At 46.6% G+C, this 19,092-nt stretch overlaps 1 protein-coding gene, 1 long non-coding RNA gene and 1 other non-coding gene across 8 annotated transcripts in view; 1 reads left to right on the plus strand and 2 right to left on the minus strand.

The window, feature by feature from the left end:
• Positions 1–3,515: 3,515 nt before the first annotated feature.
• Positions 3,516–19,092, minus strand: part of Homer2 (homer scaffolding protein 2) — a 106,445-nt gene continuing 90,868 nt past the window's right edge. For all 6 annotated transcript variants that reach the window (NM_001164086.1, NM_011983.2, NM_001164087.1 and 3 more), the window contains 4 exons: positions 17,378–17,534; positions 15,296–15,406; positions 14,341–14,421; positions 3,516–13,476 (listed from right to left, as the gene is read on the minus strand). In NM_001164086.1, coding sequence (NP_001157558.1) covers positions 13,288–13,476; positions 14,341–14,421; positions 15,296–15,406; positions 17,378–17,534 — 538 coding nt within the window. In that variant the 3' untranslated portion in view covers positions 3,516–13,287. The remainder of the gene's footprint in view (positions 13,477–14,340; positions 14,422–15,295; positions 15,407–17,377; positions 17,535–19,092) is intronic.
• On the plus strand, positions 13,161–16,514 carry Gm44570. Its single transcript, XR_001778192.1, has 2 exons — positions 13,161–13,588; positions 13,932–16,514. It is a non-coding gene; the product is annotated as a predicted gene 44570 (long non-coding RNA).
• On the minus strand, positions 16,341–16,403 carry Gm51279 (predicted gene, 51279). The gene has a single exon (NR_162810.1). It is a non-coding gene; the product is annotated as a predicted gene, 51279 (primary transcript).

The following is a 19,092-nucleotide window of genomic DNA, read 5'->3' on the forward strand; positions in this document are numbered from 1 at the left end:
GTCAGTGTGACCACTGTCAGGCTGCATGGGTCTGCCACCTGTCAGGAGGCCCCAGGCTCACACTGCTGAAGGCCCCTCTTTGCCAGCCTGGCTCTGATATCTGGTTTGGGGAATGTGCCTCTCACTGCCTCTGTACTGCTCTCTCACAGGTTCAGGGCTGTCTTTGGTCGCCTTTAGGCCTCCTGCTCCTCTGGACTGAATTTGGTATTTGAAAAACCAGACAAATCACAGTTGCGCAGGGCACTGCTCATCTTTCAGTTGGTTTTTTGCTCCCATTCTGTATTACAATTTCAGTATTACAGGGTGCCGGGAAGCTACATCAGGTTTGGATTAGCTCGTAGCTTGCTTTTGCCAAGGGCTTTGAGAAGCTTTCAAAAAGTGGCACTTGTCACAAACGAGTTCTCCCAAAGTTCCTGATTCGATGGTGTTTTAGTACTGCAAACTTCTAGAACCTTCCCTCGCTCACGTCCCTTACCTGCCCTTCAGCCAAGCCCTCAAGTAACCCATCCTCTGACCTGGAATTCAGGACTGTGGAGGACACAGTGTACCCCCTGTAGTCTGAACTCCCAGTGGTTTCCAAAGCACTGAGGCTTGATATATAAGTTGAGGGTCAGCCCTGCTGCCTGATCCTGACTCCTGGAGAACTGGCTGCTGCCCCTGGGCAGCTCCCTGCTCCACTGCAGGTCTGAACCCAGTCCCCACACTGCTTGCCTCTGTCCCACATAGTCTTGCTCTGAAGCTTAAGTGACTGGAATTGCTTAGTTGGTAGAGTGCTTGCCTAACACACATGAAGCCCTGAATTTAATTCCTAGCCTGGCATACTGCCAGGCTTACTGGTGCATACCTATAATTGTAGCACTGTAAGGGTCCAGAGTTCTACACCATCCCTGGCTATGTCATAAGCCCTAGGCAAGCCTAGGACAGGCAAGACTCAGTTCAAAGATAAGTGAATAGACTAGTGGGGCCCTGCTTTCTACCCAGCTGGTTGGACTGGGGATATGGAGTCTGGTCCTGGGGTGACCATGCACACTGGTGGCATCCTCTGAACTCTGCCAGAGCAGATTGCGTACATAGGATCTGTCCAGATCATACAGGTAACCTCCTATAAGCCCCTTTGCCTTTTAATAGTCACAGGTAGAAGACAGATTGCCAGGCAGTCCACGGAGGCCCTTCTGAAGTGGGCTGATGACCCAGAGAGCAGCGGCTGAGACCACCCTAACAAGCTCTAACATCTGAGCCCCTACGGATGCTCAGGGAGGAAGAGCATCTGTTGATGCAGATGACCTGGATTGCGCGGCTCACAACCTGCTGTCAGTCTAGCTCCAGGGGATCTGACACCCTCTTCTGGCTTCCGTGGCCACTTGTATGCACATGATGCACATAAATTCACACAGGCACACATACAAACATACACATTAAGTTTTAACATCAGGCCAGGTTAGATGGCTCAGTGGATAAAGACACATGCCACCAAGCTTGTCAACCTGAGCTCATCCCTGGAGCCACATGTGTGAGACCAAAGCAGGAAAAATATACTGCAGGTTAGGGGTTCTGTTTGCAGTTCAGACACTGAAAAGGAAGTTTCCGTGTGTCCTGTGCAGGTTAAAGTTTCTGTTTGTAGTTCAAAGAATAAGTGCCTGTGTTAAGTTTCCTATTTCCAAATTAAGGTTCCTATTTGTCATTAAGTTCCTGTTTCTTAAATCTGATGTAAACTGCATGGCTTTCAAGCTACACTAAACTCTCACCCCCATTTCCATTATATTCCATTATGTTACATATTATCTGCCTTATTCTTTCCCTCTCGTGGTATCTTTCCAATGATGTGTAACAGCCAACTCTTGCCCCTGTGAACACCTTCTCTTTCCTATAAAAAGGACCTCAAGAGGAGGGCAGGGGCTGCTCTCTCAAACCCTGACTTAGAGTGAGACATAGGGCTGACCAGTCTCACACGCACCCCCAATACATCTGGCTTTAACTGGATAGTCATGGATTTGTTCTTTTCTCCTCACTCTCGGATTTAACATGGTGGTAGGAAAGGAGTAACTGCTGCAAGCTGTCCTCTGGCCTCCACACAGGCTGTGATATGTGAGGTCCACCTTACAAAAACATAGAGGATTAATACTAAAAGAATACTAACACAACCCACAAAAGTGAGAGGACGGAGGTCAAGACCAGCCTGGGATACTCAAAACTGTCTAAACAAAACAAACTCCTATTATATACGGTAAGAGTTATTCAGAGGGTAAGAAGCCCACGGGAGTGGTTGGATTTCACGGGACTTTAGCCTGTGGGATTGAACAGAGAGCATTCCAAGATTCAGGAGCCGCATGAATAAAGGACACAGAGAAAATGCAGCATCCAGGCCTTCCAGCATGAGCTTATGGGGTAGAAGAACTGGGTTTGGAAGCTGATTTACTCAGGGTTTTGTAAACTGGCAGCTTTGTGTAAGAGCAGCCAGGAAATGGAGATTATGGAGAGAGGGGACCATCAAGCAGGCAGAGACCACAGCAGCCCTGGGAGAGAGGAGATATGCTAAGCACAGGCCAGCATCTCATGTGAAGCCCTAGGAAGGGCACAGCTTTGGAATGTAGGTGGGGCAGTGTGAACACCCTCAAGGCAGTATGCAAAGTTCAGAAGTTCTTTGAAAATGGCTTGGGTACACCTCCAGGCTGCCAGGAAGGAAAGACCTTAGGGCAAAGATCTTGGCCCGAGAAGCAGAAACCCAATAAACAACACAAACCAGGAGAAGTAAAGGAATAGTCAGAGGTCAGATAAGACCAGGAAGGAGAAACTTGAGAAACGGTGTGATCAGCTGATCTAAAGGCCTGCTGCATACCTGTGCATCACCCATGCTCCCTCACTCCTGAAGCCCTTCCCAGACCATCAAAGACACACCTTGAGAGAAAGACCAAACCTAGAATTTCATGAGCCTGGTACAACAGGGCTTAAAATAGAAAATGAAGGCACAACAGGTCATATGTCTTCCATTTCTGAGCGAGGGCTGGGAGCCACACCTCCCACACATTTGGGGAAAGGTGCTTCTGTGCCTGGTGCAGACTCCGCTGCGTGCAGAGCCCGTTGAAATTCTTCTGGAAAGGTCTGCTCTAGTAGGCTGTATCACTGAGGTTGGCTTTTTTTTTCTCCTGTATCCAGGCAACAGGCATCCATTCTCACTGCCTCTCTCAGAAAGCTAGTCCCTCCACAAGAAAACTCCATCATATGCAGGGCAAGGAGTCATAGTGTGGCAGAAACGCAGCAAGCTGTGGGGTAGCCCTCCATTCTGTAAGCATCCCTGTGTAAGCGGCTGCCCCTAAACAGAAAGTGAGATGTTTACAAGTTCAAAAGAAGCCCCACTCTGCTCCCAAAGCAAGGGGGCCTCTGCCCAGACTGCCCTCTGGGTAGCTCCGGAAGGACATCTAGAGGGCATCATGTATTTCCAAAACATCTTGAGGCACAAAGGACTTCCCAAAGGCTCCTGTTAGCTTAAAAGCACAGAGATTACACTGAGCCGGAGATCGTATTTCTACATAAACAACTCTATTACAACAAAGCCAGGTAAACCCAACGGACACAGGTCTTTAGGAAAACAATTTTCCCTTACATATAAAAGGGTCATTTTCTATGGCAACAGATACAGAAGAAGGCGTTAGACACATAGGAGAAGGGCTGACAGACAGTGATCATGGGAACACGCCTTTCTTAGTCTTTAATGAATTAAGAAAATAAAATTTAAAGTCCATAATAGTATATTTAGTAAAGTCAAATTAATATACATAGATCAAATATTGTTGCTTTCAAAGAATATACCTTCTACAACTTCCTGGGTATCTTATTAAAACTAAAAATTTATTAGGTCTCAACAAAATGTTAATGAACTCCGAAATGCACAAGTTGTACAAGCCATACCCTCCTTGACAACAGGCGATAAAGCAGAGTCTGTAACAAAGTTAAAAACAACAGCAACAAAGACAAACGATCAGGAAGTCTAAAAGTATAATTTCAACTCTCTCCTCAGTAAAAGATAAACTCCAGTTTGAAGGGATGAGTTATTTATGACAATCACATCATATATAAACATTTATGGGATACAGATATACTCAGAGGAAAGGTCACAGGCCTACAGCAAGAGCTACCCTGTCTCTGTGCAAGAAGTCAGCATGGCCTGTAACATGGAAAGCTGGAGAAATGCCAAGGGAAAAACAACAATCATAAAATGATAAATCTGGAAATAGACATAGAAATCCCAAAGCTGGTTTTTTGAAAAGACGAATAAAAATGGACTAATTATTGAAAAAATAATCAGAATAAAAATGGGAAGCAGAGACATACAACACTAAGGGGAAATAATACAATCCTACGTCAACATACCCCAAAAACCTGGACGACATCATCATTTAGTAAAAGTTAAATTGTCAAAAGTCTTACAGAATGAGAGGAAACTTTGAAGAGACCAATGAATATGGAAAACTTTTTAAAATTATCGAAGGATTATTTCTTTAAAAGGCACTAGACTTGGGACAGTTTTATACAGGTTATAAAAACTTCAGAGAGCAAGGAGTTCTGAATATTATTTGAACTATTCCAGGGCATAGAAAAAGAGATAGAAAGTGGCCCAAGATATATTTTAAAGGAAGTTCACATAAAAACACCTGACAAAGACAGCAGAAAAAAATCACAATTATTCATCTTATTAATAAGATATGAAATTCCAAAATAAAAGGAACCGCTGAAATCAAGAAGAATCTTTTCTCGTGTAAAGCTCTTGATTTTATTATACAAGTAATAGGCAACTTTTGTAGAAAAATTTGAAAGCACAAATAAGACAGACAAAGTGAAAATGTACCAAAGACCGACCAATCCGGAGTAACCACTGTTAACTTCATAAGGTGTATATTAAAAGAGTAACGCACTGCGACTACATCAGGGTTCGGAGAAACAGAGGGAAGGACTTAACCATACCAACTCATCTTAAGTCGTGATAGAGGAAAATCATTCCAACAGCTTGACAGATGTTAAAATTTCATTTCCTAAAATCCCAATACCCCTTGCTTGTAAAATTGTCAGCAAACTAGAGACACACACAAGAGTATGAATTGAATATACAAGCAAGAGTCACATGTGTACTTCTGTCAAGACACTAAAAATATCCTCACCAAGGGGAAGGTACGTGGAGATGCATGTTTAAGACCAGCACAATCATAGACGACAACTCTGTCACTGTTACAGAAGGTCTGGTCAGTGTGGGAAGGCAAGCAAGAGAAAAATCGGGAAATATTATCATCACTAATCAAGGATATCGCCTACTAGGAAGGCAAATGAAATTCAGACCAAAAGGATTAGGATAAAAAGAATCAGTGACTGGCTGGACACAATGAAATGGACTTGTGTGCAGACACACTCTTTTACGCAGATAAAAATGAGGTAGATTGATCGATGCTTCCTGATGGACAAGATCTTCTCCAAGGAAAGAATGTGTATGGCATAGGGGCTGTATCAAACTGTCAAAACGATAAAACACTGTGTTTGTGTGTGTGTGTGTGTGTGTGAGGGGGGGGGCAGAGGGGGAGAGAGAGAGAGCTTTACATAATTGTTGAGTATCTTGGATAGAAGGAATTTTAATTATAGGAGATTTTGATTTTCTACAGTTGTTTTTCTGTCTAAATTTGTGTAACATTTATTTGATGTCCTCAAATAGATATCTAAGGGGGAAGGATTTTCATTAGCAAAGCAATGTTATACCTATATAACTGTAAACTGTTGGAAAAGATCTCATTTATAGCAATAACCACAATGAAAAAAATTACCTTTATAAAAAACTAGACTGAACATTATAAATTTAGTGAAACAAAAGAGGCTATAAAGATGTAACTTCTCTTGTAAGATAGAAATAGTATATAATCCAATTTCCAATGATTCCAAAATTTACAAAATAGCCCCTGAATATCTTTTGGAAATATTAGAATATATAATAAACTAGGAAATTAAAAAAAATCGTTAGTAGGGATTTTAAACCTAAAGTTAGGATTACCAAACAGTATAGTCCTAGCACTAGAGCACACAGACAGATAAGTGTGGCATGCTCACACACCTAGAAGGGTGGGGAACATAAAATGCAATTTGATGTCAGTGGAGAAAGGGTCATTTTTCCCCAAAACAGTATTGGTGCAATTTAGAAATATATTAGGAATAGCATAAAAGGGTAGTTTTGTTTTGTTGTTTTATTCTGTTTTGGAGATGAGATCTCACTGTGCAGCCCTGGCTGGTCTTGGACTTAACCATGTAGACCATGCTGGCCTCAAACTCACAGAGATCTGCCTGCCTCTGTCTCCTTTGTACTGGGATTAAAGCTGGTTTGTTTGTTTTTGTTTTGTTTTGTTTTTGTCTTTTCTTTTCTTTTTTTTTTTGAGACAGGGTCTCTGTAGCCCAGGCTGGCTCTTAAACTTTCTATGCAGCTGATCGTCCTGCCTCCACATCCCAGCTACTGGGATTATAAGAATTCCACCACGCCTGGCTGAGATCAGAGACTCCACAGCTGAAAGGGGCAATGAATGTACAAGAGCAACACGCTGATGAACAGAGTGGGCTGGGATTAGAATTGGAAAAGCGTTCACAATTGTGACAGCAGAGAACTAACTATAAAGGAAAAGACTAAAATGGATTCTTCTTAATGTGTAAGAATTTCTCTGAAGGCCATGATACAACTTTAACCTCTATAATATTTATGAAAAAAACTTTGACATCAGTGAGACTGCTGTATGTGGTGGAGCAAGCCTATAATTCCAGTTCTTAGAAGGCTGAGACAGGAGGATTGCCACAAATTTAAGGCTAGTGTGGTCTACACAGGAGCTCCAGGCTAGCCACAGTTATATGGTTAAGACCTTGTTTCAAAACAACAACAACAACAACAACAACAACAACAACAATAATAATAATAATAATAATAATAAATAAATAGCAGACCAAAGGGGGGCTGAGGGCTGGAGAGCTGGCTCAGTGGTTAAGAGCATTAGCTACACTTGCAGAGGGCCTGGGTTTGACTTCCAGCATGCACATGGCAGCTCACAACCTTCTGTAGCTCCAGTTCCAGAGATCTGATAACCTCTCTTCTGGTCTCTTGATTATCAGGTACAAGTAGTACTTGTGTAGTAGTCCTGTTTTAAAAAGGAATGAATGAGACCACTAAAGACCTTATAAGAAAGCAGGCCTGAAGCCAGGCTGTGGCTCACACCTTGGATCCCAGCACTTGGGAGGCAGAGGCAGGCAGGTCTCATTTGTTAATGAGGATCATATTTTAATAAAAACAAAAATGTAACTTTCTTAGCTCCTGCCCCCATGATGATGACAGAGCTAGAGGGAGCACGGTGCTCACAGACACGGCGCTCACAGAGCGGAGGTATAGTTGGGGGTCGGGGGACACGCATATTTCTGAAAGGTAATTTGAAGTGCTATGTTTAAAATCCTAAAAACGTGTATGCTTCCTTTTTTATTAGTTAAAATAGGGCTATGTTATGCCGCAGTAAATCATCAGCCTTGGAATCCCAGTGGTAAAACCTATAAGGTCTATCTCTGTGTGAGCCACATGTCTGTGTCAATGGCAGGTAGGGTAAGGTGAGAGGACCTGTCCCCTACAGTCACTCAAGGACCTAGGCTGGGAGAATCCCTAACCCCGGGATGTTACCATTTGCTAAGGCTAAGGATCAGAGACACTGAAGTCATGCATGGCACAGTCCACAGTCCTGGCTAGAGTTTCAGATACTATGTCTGCTCACATCATTGACCAGAATCATTCCCAGGGCCCTGAATAGCTGACCACCGAGGGGCCAGTGAGTAGAGTCTCTCACATGTTTAGGAAGGAAAGGAACCAGGGTTTGGAGATTAGAAAAGGCTAATATTAGAAATTTAGTCTAAGCAAATACTCTAAAGGGTTTACAAAGATGTCAGAACCATGTTACTGTGTCCTGACTACAAGAGTAGAAAACTGGAAACAGCTTAACTATCCAAGGAATGTTACACAGCTGTTAAAAAGTAGTAGTTACATACTTACCGATAGAGAAATACATTTGTGATACAGAGTAAAAGGAGACAAGTGAGTTATTAGAAGGGTGTGCATGAGACCAGGAGATTTCATGGAAAAGGAACAAAAGCAAGCTGGGTGAGGACACTGAAGAGCCACTCAGGTTAACTGTTAAAATCAGATAGGGATGCTGAAGAGTCACGTGGGTTAACAGTGCTACAATCAGATGGAATGCTGAAGACCCACTGGGTTAACAGTGATACAATTGGATGGGATGCTGAAAAGCCACGGGGTTAACAGTGTTACAATTGGATGGGATGCTGAAAAGCCACGGGGTTAACAGTGTTACAATTGGATGGGATGCTGAAAAGCCACTGGGGTGGGTTAACAGTGGTTACAATCAGACCGTGGAACAATAGGTGAATTTTTTTTGTTCCTTTTATCTTTAATTTCATTTTTTTAAAAAAATTATCTATTACTTATATTCCAAAAAAGCATTTAAAAAGAAAAAAAATGACTCATGAAATAATTTGCTTATCCAATCCATAGTTAGCATTAAGCTCTTGTGGAGATGTAAGAAACATCTTCCTGCTGTCACATTCACTGTCACAATGGAGTGACAGTCAGGCCTTCTTATCAAAACTGGTACAGGACAGAGAGGCATCAACGTGTCCCTAACATCTGCGAGGTATCAGTCCTGCTGCCTTTCTGATAGAGCAGGCAAGCCTGGACTCCGCTGTGGTCCACGTGGGCCTCTGCAGGGGTCCCTGTGACTCAGAGGCCACTCCACAGCAAGTGCTACACTGTCAAAGAGAACTGTACAAGTTCACACAAACCCAAAGCCCCACAAAGTCCTGTAAGCAGATTCCAGAACATTCACTATCACCACCAGAAATATTCAATGACTCCTGGTTATGAAGTTATAATTGAATTCCTCCTAATTGTTTCTCTGGTTTTTCCTGATGCTTCCTCCCCTCCAGTGCCCATGCACATGTGCACACACACACACACACACACACACACACACACACGAACATTTCATACAGCTCAAAATTCCTACCAAAGTCACCTTCTTGCCAGGCTTGTTTTTAAAGAGGGATTTATATTCTTTAGAAAGTTGTAAGAAAAAGACATGTAAATAGCTCACACTTCTATGTAGGGACCCACCTCCATGCCGTCACACCCACTGTCCCCAGAATACAGTCTGTTTCTTTGAGGGAAGCCATGTATTCAGAAGTCACGGTCTATTTAGGTCATGGCTATCATTCAAGATATGTATGGACATTGAATTGAAAGCTTCTGCCTTATGTTGCAAGTGCTTCAAAATCCAGTGATGTTCCCAAGAATTGAGTGAGTGTAACTTCTAGTGACCCACTTCAGTTACCAGTAAAGAGCAGTGGCTGGTGCTCCCTGAAGGGCAGCATCGCTTGAGCTCCTCCCAGACCGCCCAGTTTCCAAGCACGCACCTGGCTGCACGTGAGGTCTAAGTTGGGTCTCATTCACAGTCGCCACTGGTGTCTGCAGGGGTCTTGGCTATAGAAAGAGCCCCTGTCAAACGGGCTTGCTTGTGATGCTTTTGGGCTGCATGTGAGCTCTCTCACACTCATATCAAATGCAGTACCTGCACCTGCCATCATGCTGCTTAAGGCTATGTCTGTGGAGCAAGCAGGCTGGAGAGCAGCTAGTTCCCTCTGTGGACAGCCAGGCATGCATGCAAACTGCTCTAGGCACTGGATGAGTCTGCACCTCCCCAACTGTGGCTCGTCTGTTCTGTTCCTGTTTATGTCTCTGCCATCAAAGGCCTCCTCCCCTCTTTAAAAACGTGAGTGGACCTTCATTAAAGTCATCAGCAAAGAATTCAAAGCCAGACAGTGTTCCACCAAACTGGCCTCACCAAGCACAGAGATCATTGAAGAGATCCCTACAGAGCAGAATCATTCAAAGGAAACAGACTTTACTGTGTATGGTGGACAGTTCTGCCGTGTCCCTGTCGGCTATTCCTTGCTGTGGACACACACTCCAATTAATATAGTTGCAACATGCTTTTAGTAGGGCAGAGGAGTATTTATTTCTTCTTGGCACCTAAGGGACACCAAAGGGAGAGTGACAATATGGCTCATAGGAGAGCAGCGGATCAAGGTCCAGGAGACCCAAGAGCCCACGCTGCTGGCCACAGCTGGGTTACTCTGGGCTACTCTGCCTCCACTTCCTGTTGATAATCTCTGCCAAGTTCTCTCACCCAATTAAGGTCTAAAGTGACAGCTCTTGGGGAGAAGCAATGGAAGGAGATGATCAGAGGTCAAGCACGGGCTGTTTCTTCTCTCCCAATCCTTCCTTCCAGCGGTCTCTCATTCCTAGGCACCACCCTACCCCAGCTCATGTCAGAAATGCATGCGGATCACGGCTAAAGGGCTCTGAGGTTTTCTTGGCCTCTTTTAGGTTCCATGTGGATGGCTGCAGAATGCAAGCTAAGCAAGGTGCAGACTGCTAGTCTCAGAGATGCCAAGGCCAGAGCTCATCTGACTCCAGGCTCTGCAGGCAGCACTCTGTGGCCGTAATTGCTGGGGGAAAACAGCTCACACCATCTGTATGGGATTTGAGGCCACGACAACAGTCCTAAGACTGGGCTGGACATCAGAAAAAATGGAGGTATGTCCCACTAGTGTGAGTGGATACGGAACAATTTTAGTGGGTCGTTTGCGCCGTACAGAGTCTGCCTTTTACAGTGCCAGAGGCTACAGACAGGGCTAGCCTACTGTTGACCTTCCAGGCCATTCCTGGGCCATGACTGTTCTTAAAAAGAAAGAAAATGAAGAATCATGATGTCTTTAGAGGAAGCAGATGAAAGGGAGGTTCCGTGCTTGCTTGGGGCTTTAGCTGTGGAGCCTAAATCACTCTTCAGGGGCGTCCTAGTGTCTTAGGATCATGGGTTGTGACAGTTTGGGGGCTGCTTGAATCCAAGAGTACAAAAACTATTTCCCCCACCTACTGGCTATTAGAAACTTGCTAACCCCCCCACGCCCCCAGTGCTAACAACAGGGGTCATGGGTCTCAACCTTACAGCCAGCCCACTGGGCTCATAACTTCTAGAACTTTCTACACTTCCAGTTCAGTAGCCTTAGCAAGTGTCCTCATATGGTCATGTCACCAGATCATACTCCAGCCAGCCGAGAGCGCTCCTTCTACCTGATAATGGAAGCTCATCTGAAGCCTGAGCTGACAGCCCCAGTGTCCACTGCTCTTGGGAGCCATGTGTCCAGGCTGTTGGTAGGCAAAGGGGCTGGGGTGGCCTAAGAAGAATTCCCCTTAGCCCATGCTGGGCCATAGCTAACCCAGTCTATGTTCTCTTGGTGCACCAGTAGCAGCTGCTACTGACTTGAGAACTATTGGGAGCTGTGGGGAACGGCAGCACCCTGGCTGAATTACATCAGAGGTGACCACTCTGTTGTATAAAGCATCCCAAATTGATGGGGTCACCCCCTAACAGAACTCAGCCTTCCACATCACCAGCCTTCCTTCCTTTTTTTTTGTCCCGATCGAATTCCTTGCTCAGAGTGACTCATCAGCCACTGCAAGGAAAGATGAGGACTTGGAAGTCGCCACAGGGCCTGGGTCTTAAACGTGCCGACCCTAGCCCTGTCCTCAGGCTGTTTTCTCATTCAAGAGGAAGAATTTCTGATCCCATGTGGATACATCTAGAGGGTTCTCAGATGGGTAGGGAACCAACGTTTCCCTTGCTCAAGGCATTCTGAAGTGTTGGGGGTCAGGGTTAACAAACCTTGCCTCCTGTGTGCAAACTCTCCTAAAGAGGAATGCCTGTGGACCTGAAAGTCCAATGGTTCCTTTAAGAAGTTCTCTGTGAGCAGAGAGCTTTTTGGCTGCAGGCCCTTCCTTAGCAGGAACTGGGAAAGGGAAGGCAGACCTGGGAGGAGCATCTCTGTCTCTAAGGCTAAGCTGCCACCTGAGGGGCTCTCATCCTCATGGCGTGAAGGATGGCTTTGTATTGTTCAAACCTATTACAGGAAGCCCAGCCTGTCTTCTAAGCCCAGGCTAGCTCCTATACAATGCTCTCCTGGTATCCAGAAAGTCTCCAACTCCAGGCCCTCTGCCTGGAAGAGAAGGAAGGTCCCACAGGCAATGTCCTCCAGGATCGTGGCTGGGGTCCCTGCAGGAGGGCCTCAGAGTAGTCTATGATGATTACATTGCCACAGTCTGTGCCTCAGAGCCAAGTCTAGGTTTGAGAACAGCAAACTGCATTCATTTCTGAGAATTATTTCAGCACAACAAAGATGATGTGTTATTCAACAAGGGTCTGAACTCTGCTGTGTGGTTTGATTAAAACACTAAGTTCTGCTTATATGTTTAATTGAACGAATGTTTATTAAGCACCTATTAAGTGCCCAGACTCCGCTAGACACCCTCCCTGCATTCTGTTCCCACAGCTTAAGCATCTGCTCTGAAATCAGAAACAAAAACAAACAAAACAAAAAACAAACAAACAAACAAGAACATTGCTGCAATCACAATAAATCAGGGGAGGATGGGTCTTAGCAGGAACTAGTCATTCCCTGTCAGTACGCACACCCCAAAACTTCTGGTTTATCTTCCCTCTAGAGAGGTCTCCACTAAATGTTTCCTTTCAAGTAGGTATGTCTGACCTACAGCCCAAAGGTCACAGGCAGCCAAGGGTAACCGTGAATGTGCTCCAACCCAAAATAGTGTATTTACTTAAAACTTTTTTTTTTTTTTTACAATTATTTCTTTTTGAGTAAGTCAGTTGTGCAGTTTTTGAGTGTGAACTTTGTGGTTGACAATGTCATGTCACATCTGCTAAAGCAACAAAATGCATACTGGGAAAAGATGCTCCCTCCACATGCCCGTGGTCTAGAACCTGCTGGAGAGTCACATACACTGAATGCCACGCAGCAGAAGGCACCCGAGGGCCTGCTGTAAAGGATAATGGTACTTGGATTAGAAAATACTCCCCCATCCCCGGTTCATAGGGTTACAACAGCCCTTAAGGGAAGATCTAAACATCCCTGCCCTGACTGCGTAAACGGCTAAGGTAGACCAAGTTCTGGATTCCTGAGTCAGAAGCTTCCAGCTGTCCATGACCTCACAAAGCCAGAGAAGCGAGAGATTTCCTATTCTGGAGGAGTGAGCGGACGGCACAATTGGTCTGGAGACAGACAGATCGCACCTGCATTTACAGAAGCAAATGGAGAATGTCCTACGTCTACCACACCTCTCACACACACTTGCTCCGCCCCGCCCTAGTTATCTGTGCCTAACTTGGAGAGTCCTCTACGGAAGTCATGGAGGTCGTCGATCTTTCCATCCAGCACCTCAAGGAAGCTCTTCAGCTCCCCCTTCAGGTGGCGCTGTCGGTATTTACTCTCCTCGATGTCTGTCTTTAGAGACCGCACTTTGTCTTCCAAGTTTTGATTGTCTCTTTCGGCCGCCTGATGAGACAAAAGGGAGAAGGATCTAGAAGGCAGTGACGGATGGAACCATCATGAAAACGGCTGAACCCTGACAAACGCTCACCACTCAAGTCAGAAAGGGGGCCACCTGGTACTTTCCCTAGAGAAGGATTAGAAGGTCTGAGCACCCCAGAAATGCAGAATGCAGAGTCCTGCACAAGGGGGCTTCACAGAAGTTCCAAAAGAGAACCAGAAATCGGAGGCCCCGTCCTTTCGTTTATATCCTACCAAAGCCAGGACAGACAGACAGTGAGCATGGCTTGCTTTCCTAACTTCTAGATGACCTCTTGTCCTTTGTGAGAGAGGACTCTTAATGCCATGAAAAAGCTTTATTCTGTGGTGCTAGAACTAGGACTTTCTTGAACATAGGCCCAGAAACTGGTTATCAATGCAGTCCCGGGGTTGTGAAATTCAGTAAAGTGTCCCTTGTGTAGGTCAAGAGGACTGGAGTGAGGAATCCATTGGAGGAGGAGAAGAAAACCCCTCGCTTTATAGATGGTAACGAGGAAGGCCGATCTACAGTCAGCACTCTAGCAAGAGCTGGAAGAGGCCAAGGTGGGCTTATACCTGACCCTGTCTGGACACCAGGGCGACTCCGTGCCCCTCCTCACTGGCTGTGGTTCTGCAGGGGTTTCCTGTGAGTAAGAAACTATCACCCACACTCTGGCTGTGCACAGAACCTTTGTGTAAGTTGGTGAGGCAGCACCCCCCTTCACCCCCCGGTGCTCTGCCATTACTAGCAGTTCATAAGCAGAAACCCACCCTTGACCATGTGTGAACACGAGAGGGAATGGAGGAGTTCGGGCCAGGCCTCAGGACCTCAGGACCACTGCACACCCTTACCTCTAACTTCTCAGAGACATATTCACACTCGGACATGAGCTGAGGTATGATTTCACTCTGTTTTCGGAGATCTTTCAACTCCTAAGACACACAGAGAGAGCGGGGAGAGGGATGGGGGGAGAGAGAGAGAGAGAGAGAGATTTTAAAGCATACTCTTGAAAATTGCCGACTTGTGTATGCACTAGTGGGTGCTGCTCTGGGAACCTGTCTTGCTCACTTGAATAACAATGGAGGGATGCTATTCTGACACACCGTATGACTCTACGGGTGAATGCAATATATGATACGTCACCACATGAAATTTGTACGCACTGTAAAATGGCCCATAGTTTTACAATTGCTGCTTTGTCATGGTAAAAACTGAGGCCTGGGGAGGTTTTGTTGACTTGCCCATGTCTCAGTGCTGTGCGCTTCACTTCCTGTCTCCCAGAATATAAATGACTGAGAACAGAAAGTCTAGTTGCATGAGCCTGACAGCAGAACTCATCTTCTGCAGGCCGGTCATCTGTGAGACCGGCTGGGGCTTTTGGGAAATCTTTTCTTTTCTTTTTCCCAGATAGCACCTCCTGTATCCCAGGCTGGCCTTAATGAAGATGGCCTTTGATCTCCTGATCCTCCTGCTTCTACGAGCTCTGAGATTATAGGTATGGGCCACCATGGTGATTCACACTGTCCCAGGGATCAAACCCTGGGGCTTTATGAATACTAGGCAAGCACTCTACCTACTGAGCTCCATCACCACCCTGGGTTCACTCTCGATGCTGTAAAAAGAAGGCTGCAAGCAGCCTGTGGGGCTCTGGGAAAGCTGAACTGTGGTGCAAGCCCTGATTCTCCATTCTGAAGTCCAGGCAGTTGCCAGAGTCCTAGGTCGCCTGTCCTGCTTTGAGCAGAGATCACAGAGGTCGCCATGCTAGGCCAGGGACACCCGGGGCCCTGCTCAGACCTCATTACTCACCATCTCCTTGTCTCGGACCTCTGACTCCAGCTCCTCGATCCTCCTCTTCAGCTGTGTGTTCTTCTCCTTCTCCCTGTTTATCTCGCTGCACTGTTCTTCCAGCTCCTCGATCTTTAAGAATGGGACAGTTAGGCCACAGTGCTACTTTAGCCATTGAGCTCCAGCTTGCCATGATGACATTTATAATTTCTTTTCAAGTAAGCCATAACATTCAGCACTCTATAGACATCATGCAGTTCCTGTTTGCCCCTGCCTGCCCGAGATTCGAGAGTCCTTACTTAATCCCAAGAGGGCCGGTAAGTCATGAAGCCCAGCCTACCCAGCCTATGTGCCGGGCTTCCGAATCTCTCTTAGGACCACATGCAAGTAGATTCGGGTTTGCTTTAAGGGTCATCACAGGTCAGATGTCCCCTGAATTGATCTGTTCTTCCCAAGAATGGCTTCTATATCATTTTAGACATGTCCTGAATTACTTGGTTTCATCTCAAGGGTTTAAGAGAGCCAACTAGGGAATTTAGCAGCCTCACTGTACAGGAACTACCAAAGAGAAACCAAAAATATCTCAGTCACTGAAGAGCAACTGATCCCCACATGGAAGGGTCCTGGCTGGGGAGCAGTGTGAGTGGAGTGATGGGCAAACTCCAGGACTGCATCTTTTCCTGGGTCTGAGCCCGCAGAAAGGATGACCAAGCAGAGTAATAGAACAGAGCCTTTGTATCCTGACATCATCATCAACTGCTTACTTGGAAACCAAAATGTGTGTGCAGAGTGGAGGGCGGGAGTGGAGCCAATATCCCATCCAAAAGCAGACACTCCGCACTGCCACACTCAGACGATGCCAGTCTTTGACATGAGGCCTTTCTCTGTAGCTGCACCAACCCCAGGACCTAAACCATCTGTCCCAGCTGACACCGAGTCCAGCTTCTACCTCCAGCCTGGGAATCAAGTTCCTGAAGAGCTCCTCTGAGGGAGGCCCACGCCCTCCTGAGGAGCCCGCTCTGGGCAATGCTAGCCCACACCTCAGCATTGCCTTTGGCTAACACACTCAGACCAGAGGGAGAGATTCCATCCTTTGCTGGAAAAGGAGAAGCAATCGATCCCTCCGGCAGGCAGGATCAGCCAGAGCTCAGACAAGAACATGCAGAGTCAGCAGCTGACCTGATGCCCTGGCTGTCAGCACACTCATCATAGGGATGGAAAATAAAAATGACAAGAGGCAGCTCTGTGGGCAGTCAGTGCCGGAGGAAGGTGGTGACGTGGGGCCACACCACAGTGGCTCTGCCTGGGCCAGTCAGGGCAAGGGATATACGTGGGTCAAGAAACATGTCCCCCGAAATCCTGCACTTATGGAGCATTCTCTGAAGCCCTGTGTGCTCACACTCAGGGGTTAATGGGCTCATGCATCATGGTCTAAACAGAAACCTGAGGACGTCTCCACGGGCACCCTTGAGCATCTCATAGTACCATCTCGATGCTTTGCAGAACAACAGATGAGAGAGACGTTAGAGCTGGCTACAGGGAAAATCTGAATAAAACCTAAACCCTCAGTCATCAGAGCAGGACAACGGAGAGTGTCACACAATGGAGAGTGTTACTCAGCAGCTGGCACCCACCTTTCTCCCCTCCAAACATATTACTCCTTTGCCTTCCAAATTTACATTTTTAGAAATAATGATTGGATGGGAGCAGGGTCTCTGTGGAAACATACTCAGAGTTTCCTGGACCAATTTCTCATTTGTCCTCAGGTTCCCTTCCTTATCCTGGAGAGCCCAAGCCACAGAGATGCCGTGGGAAGCCCACCTTCAGCAGGAGGCCAGCCTAGCGGGGGGATGGGGGGGACCCTTGATAGGATTTCTGGCTCACTTATCTTTTCCTTAGCAACAGGAAATAAAAGTCAATAATTTCCATGATTGAAGTCCTACCAAGAAAGGCAGGATGATGGGGCATTGAAGGGGGAGATAAAAATGTCTCTCTCCTGCCTGTGGGGTGAAGGCAGAGAGGGGACAAGAGCTTCCGGCGGCCCATCTCCTCTGCCTGCTCCAGTCGGCCAGGCCCTCTGTCCCGCTGGCTGCCGAGGCCCACCTTGCTGCGGAGCCTGTCATTCTCGTCCCTGCAGATGGAGAACTGCCGCTTCCACTGCTCCACGCTGGCCGCCGACTCCTGCAGTGCCGTGGTCAGCCGGGCGTTGCTCTCCCGCAGGGTCTGCAGCTCCATCTCCCACTTCTTCACATTGGCAGCACTGGAGGGGTGACGGGCAATGACAGAGATTAGGAGTGGTGTCCATCACACCTTGGCACTTCCATCTGATGAGGCTTGGGAAGCTGGCCATCCCCTTGGCCCACCAGAGGGAAGTTCAAACTCTCCTCTACCAGTCAGCTCTCTCATGTTGGGTGTTCGCACAGACTGCCAGGAGGGACCGGGGTCTCTCCAGTGTGAACATGTCACTTTGCCCACTCCTTTTATTTAAAAGTTGCCTTAGAAGAGGAACTGGGAAGAGTTGTTCTTAAGAGCTCACACTGTATCCTGTCTCAACTTTGACCTCAGTGCTCAGTGAAGAAGGCCTTTCAAAGAAAAGCAACCAGGCTTCCCTTGGTTGTCATTCATTCCCCTTACACACACACACACACACACACACACACACACACACACACACACACACACACACACACTTTCATTCCCTTATTTTAACCGGATAGTCACAGCACTGAATGTGACCTAAGCCGACGGATCAGAGCTGGACAGGACAAACCCCTGGGAAGTTCTACTGACAGGCAATGCGACAGCTCAGTCTGTAAGGGGCACGAGGACCTGAGTTGGACTTAGAGCACTGATGTAAAACTCCAGGGGCAGCCGTGCATGCCTGTGATTCCTGCTGGGAGGCAGAAGCGGGAGGAGCTCTTGGCTTTGATGGCTGGCCAGGGTAGATGAGGGGTGAGCTCAAGGTCAAGTGAGAGACCATGTCTCAAAACAAAAACCAAACCAAAGCATAACAAACGAAACAAAGCAGAGCCAGGCACCGTGGTGCACACCTTTAATCCTAGCACTGGAGAGGCAGAGGCGGGCGGATCTCTGTGAGTGACAGTCGAGGTTCCTGGGAGACCCTGTCTCAAACAAAACAACATAAAACAACAAAAAGGAGGTGAAAGAGGGGTCACTGGATAAGAATGGTTGTTGTCAAAGTGAGGGGTCAGAGTTCAAGTCCACAGCGCCCATGTAAAAGCTGGGCAGGGCCACACGTGCCTGAACCTTGGCTCTGAGCGGTGGAGGCAGACAGACTACAGAAACTGGATGCAGAGTCAGACCAGACAAATGGCGAGCTTCAGATTCAGCAAGAAGCTGTGGCTCTCTACGTACATGTAAGGTGCACGCACCCACATGCACGCGCATACACCACACACACAGAAACACACAGGAAGTCAGCTCTGTCTCTGCCTCTCCATGGGGGGGGGGCGTGTACTGATTTTTTTTTTTTTAAAGATTTATTTATTATTATCTGTAAGTACACTGTAGCTGTCTTCAGACACCCAGAAGAGGGCATCAGATCTCGTTATGGATGGTTGTGAGCCACCATGTGGTTGCTGGGATTTGAACTCAGGACCTTCGGAAGAGCAGTCAGTGCTCTTAACTGCTGAGCCATCTCTCCAGCCCGGGAGATGATTCTTAAGGAACAACATATAATGCTGTCTTTTGCCCTGTACTGTTTGAGCATACCCATGTGCACATGTACATGCATGTACTTGCGCACGTGCACACACACATACACACACACACACACACACACACACACACACACACAC

This window comes from Mus musculus, chromosome 7 (assembly GCF_000001635.26).
Source record: "Mus musculus strain C57BL/6J chromosome 7, GRCm38.p6 C57BL/6J".
NCBI classification, from domain to species: Eukaryota; Metazoa; Chordata; class Mammalia; order Rodentia; family Muridae; genus Mus; species Mus musculus.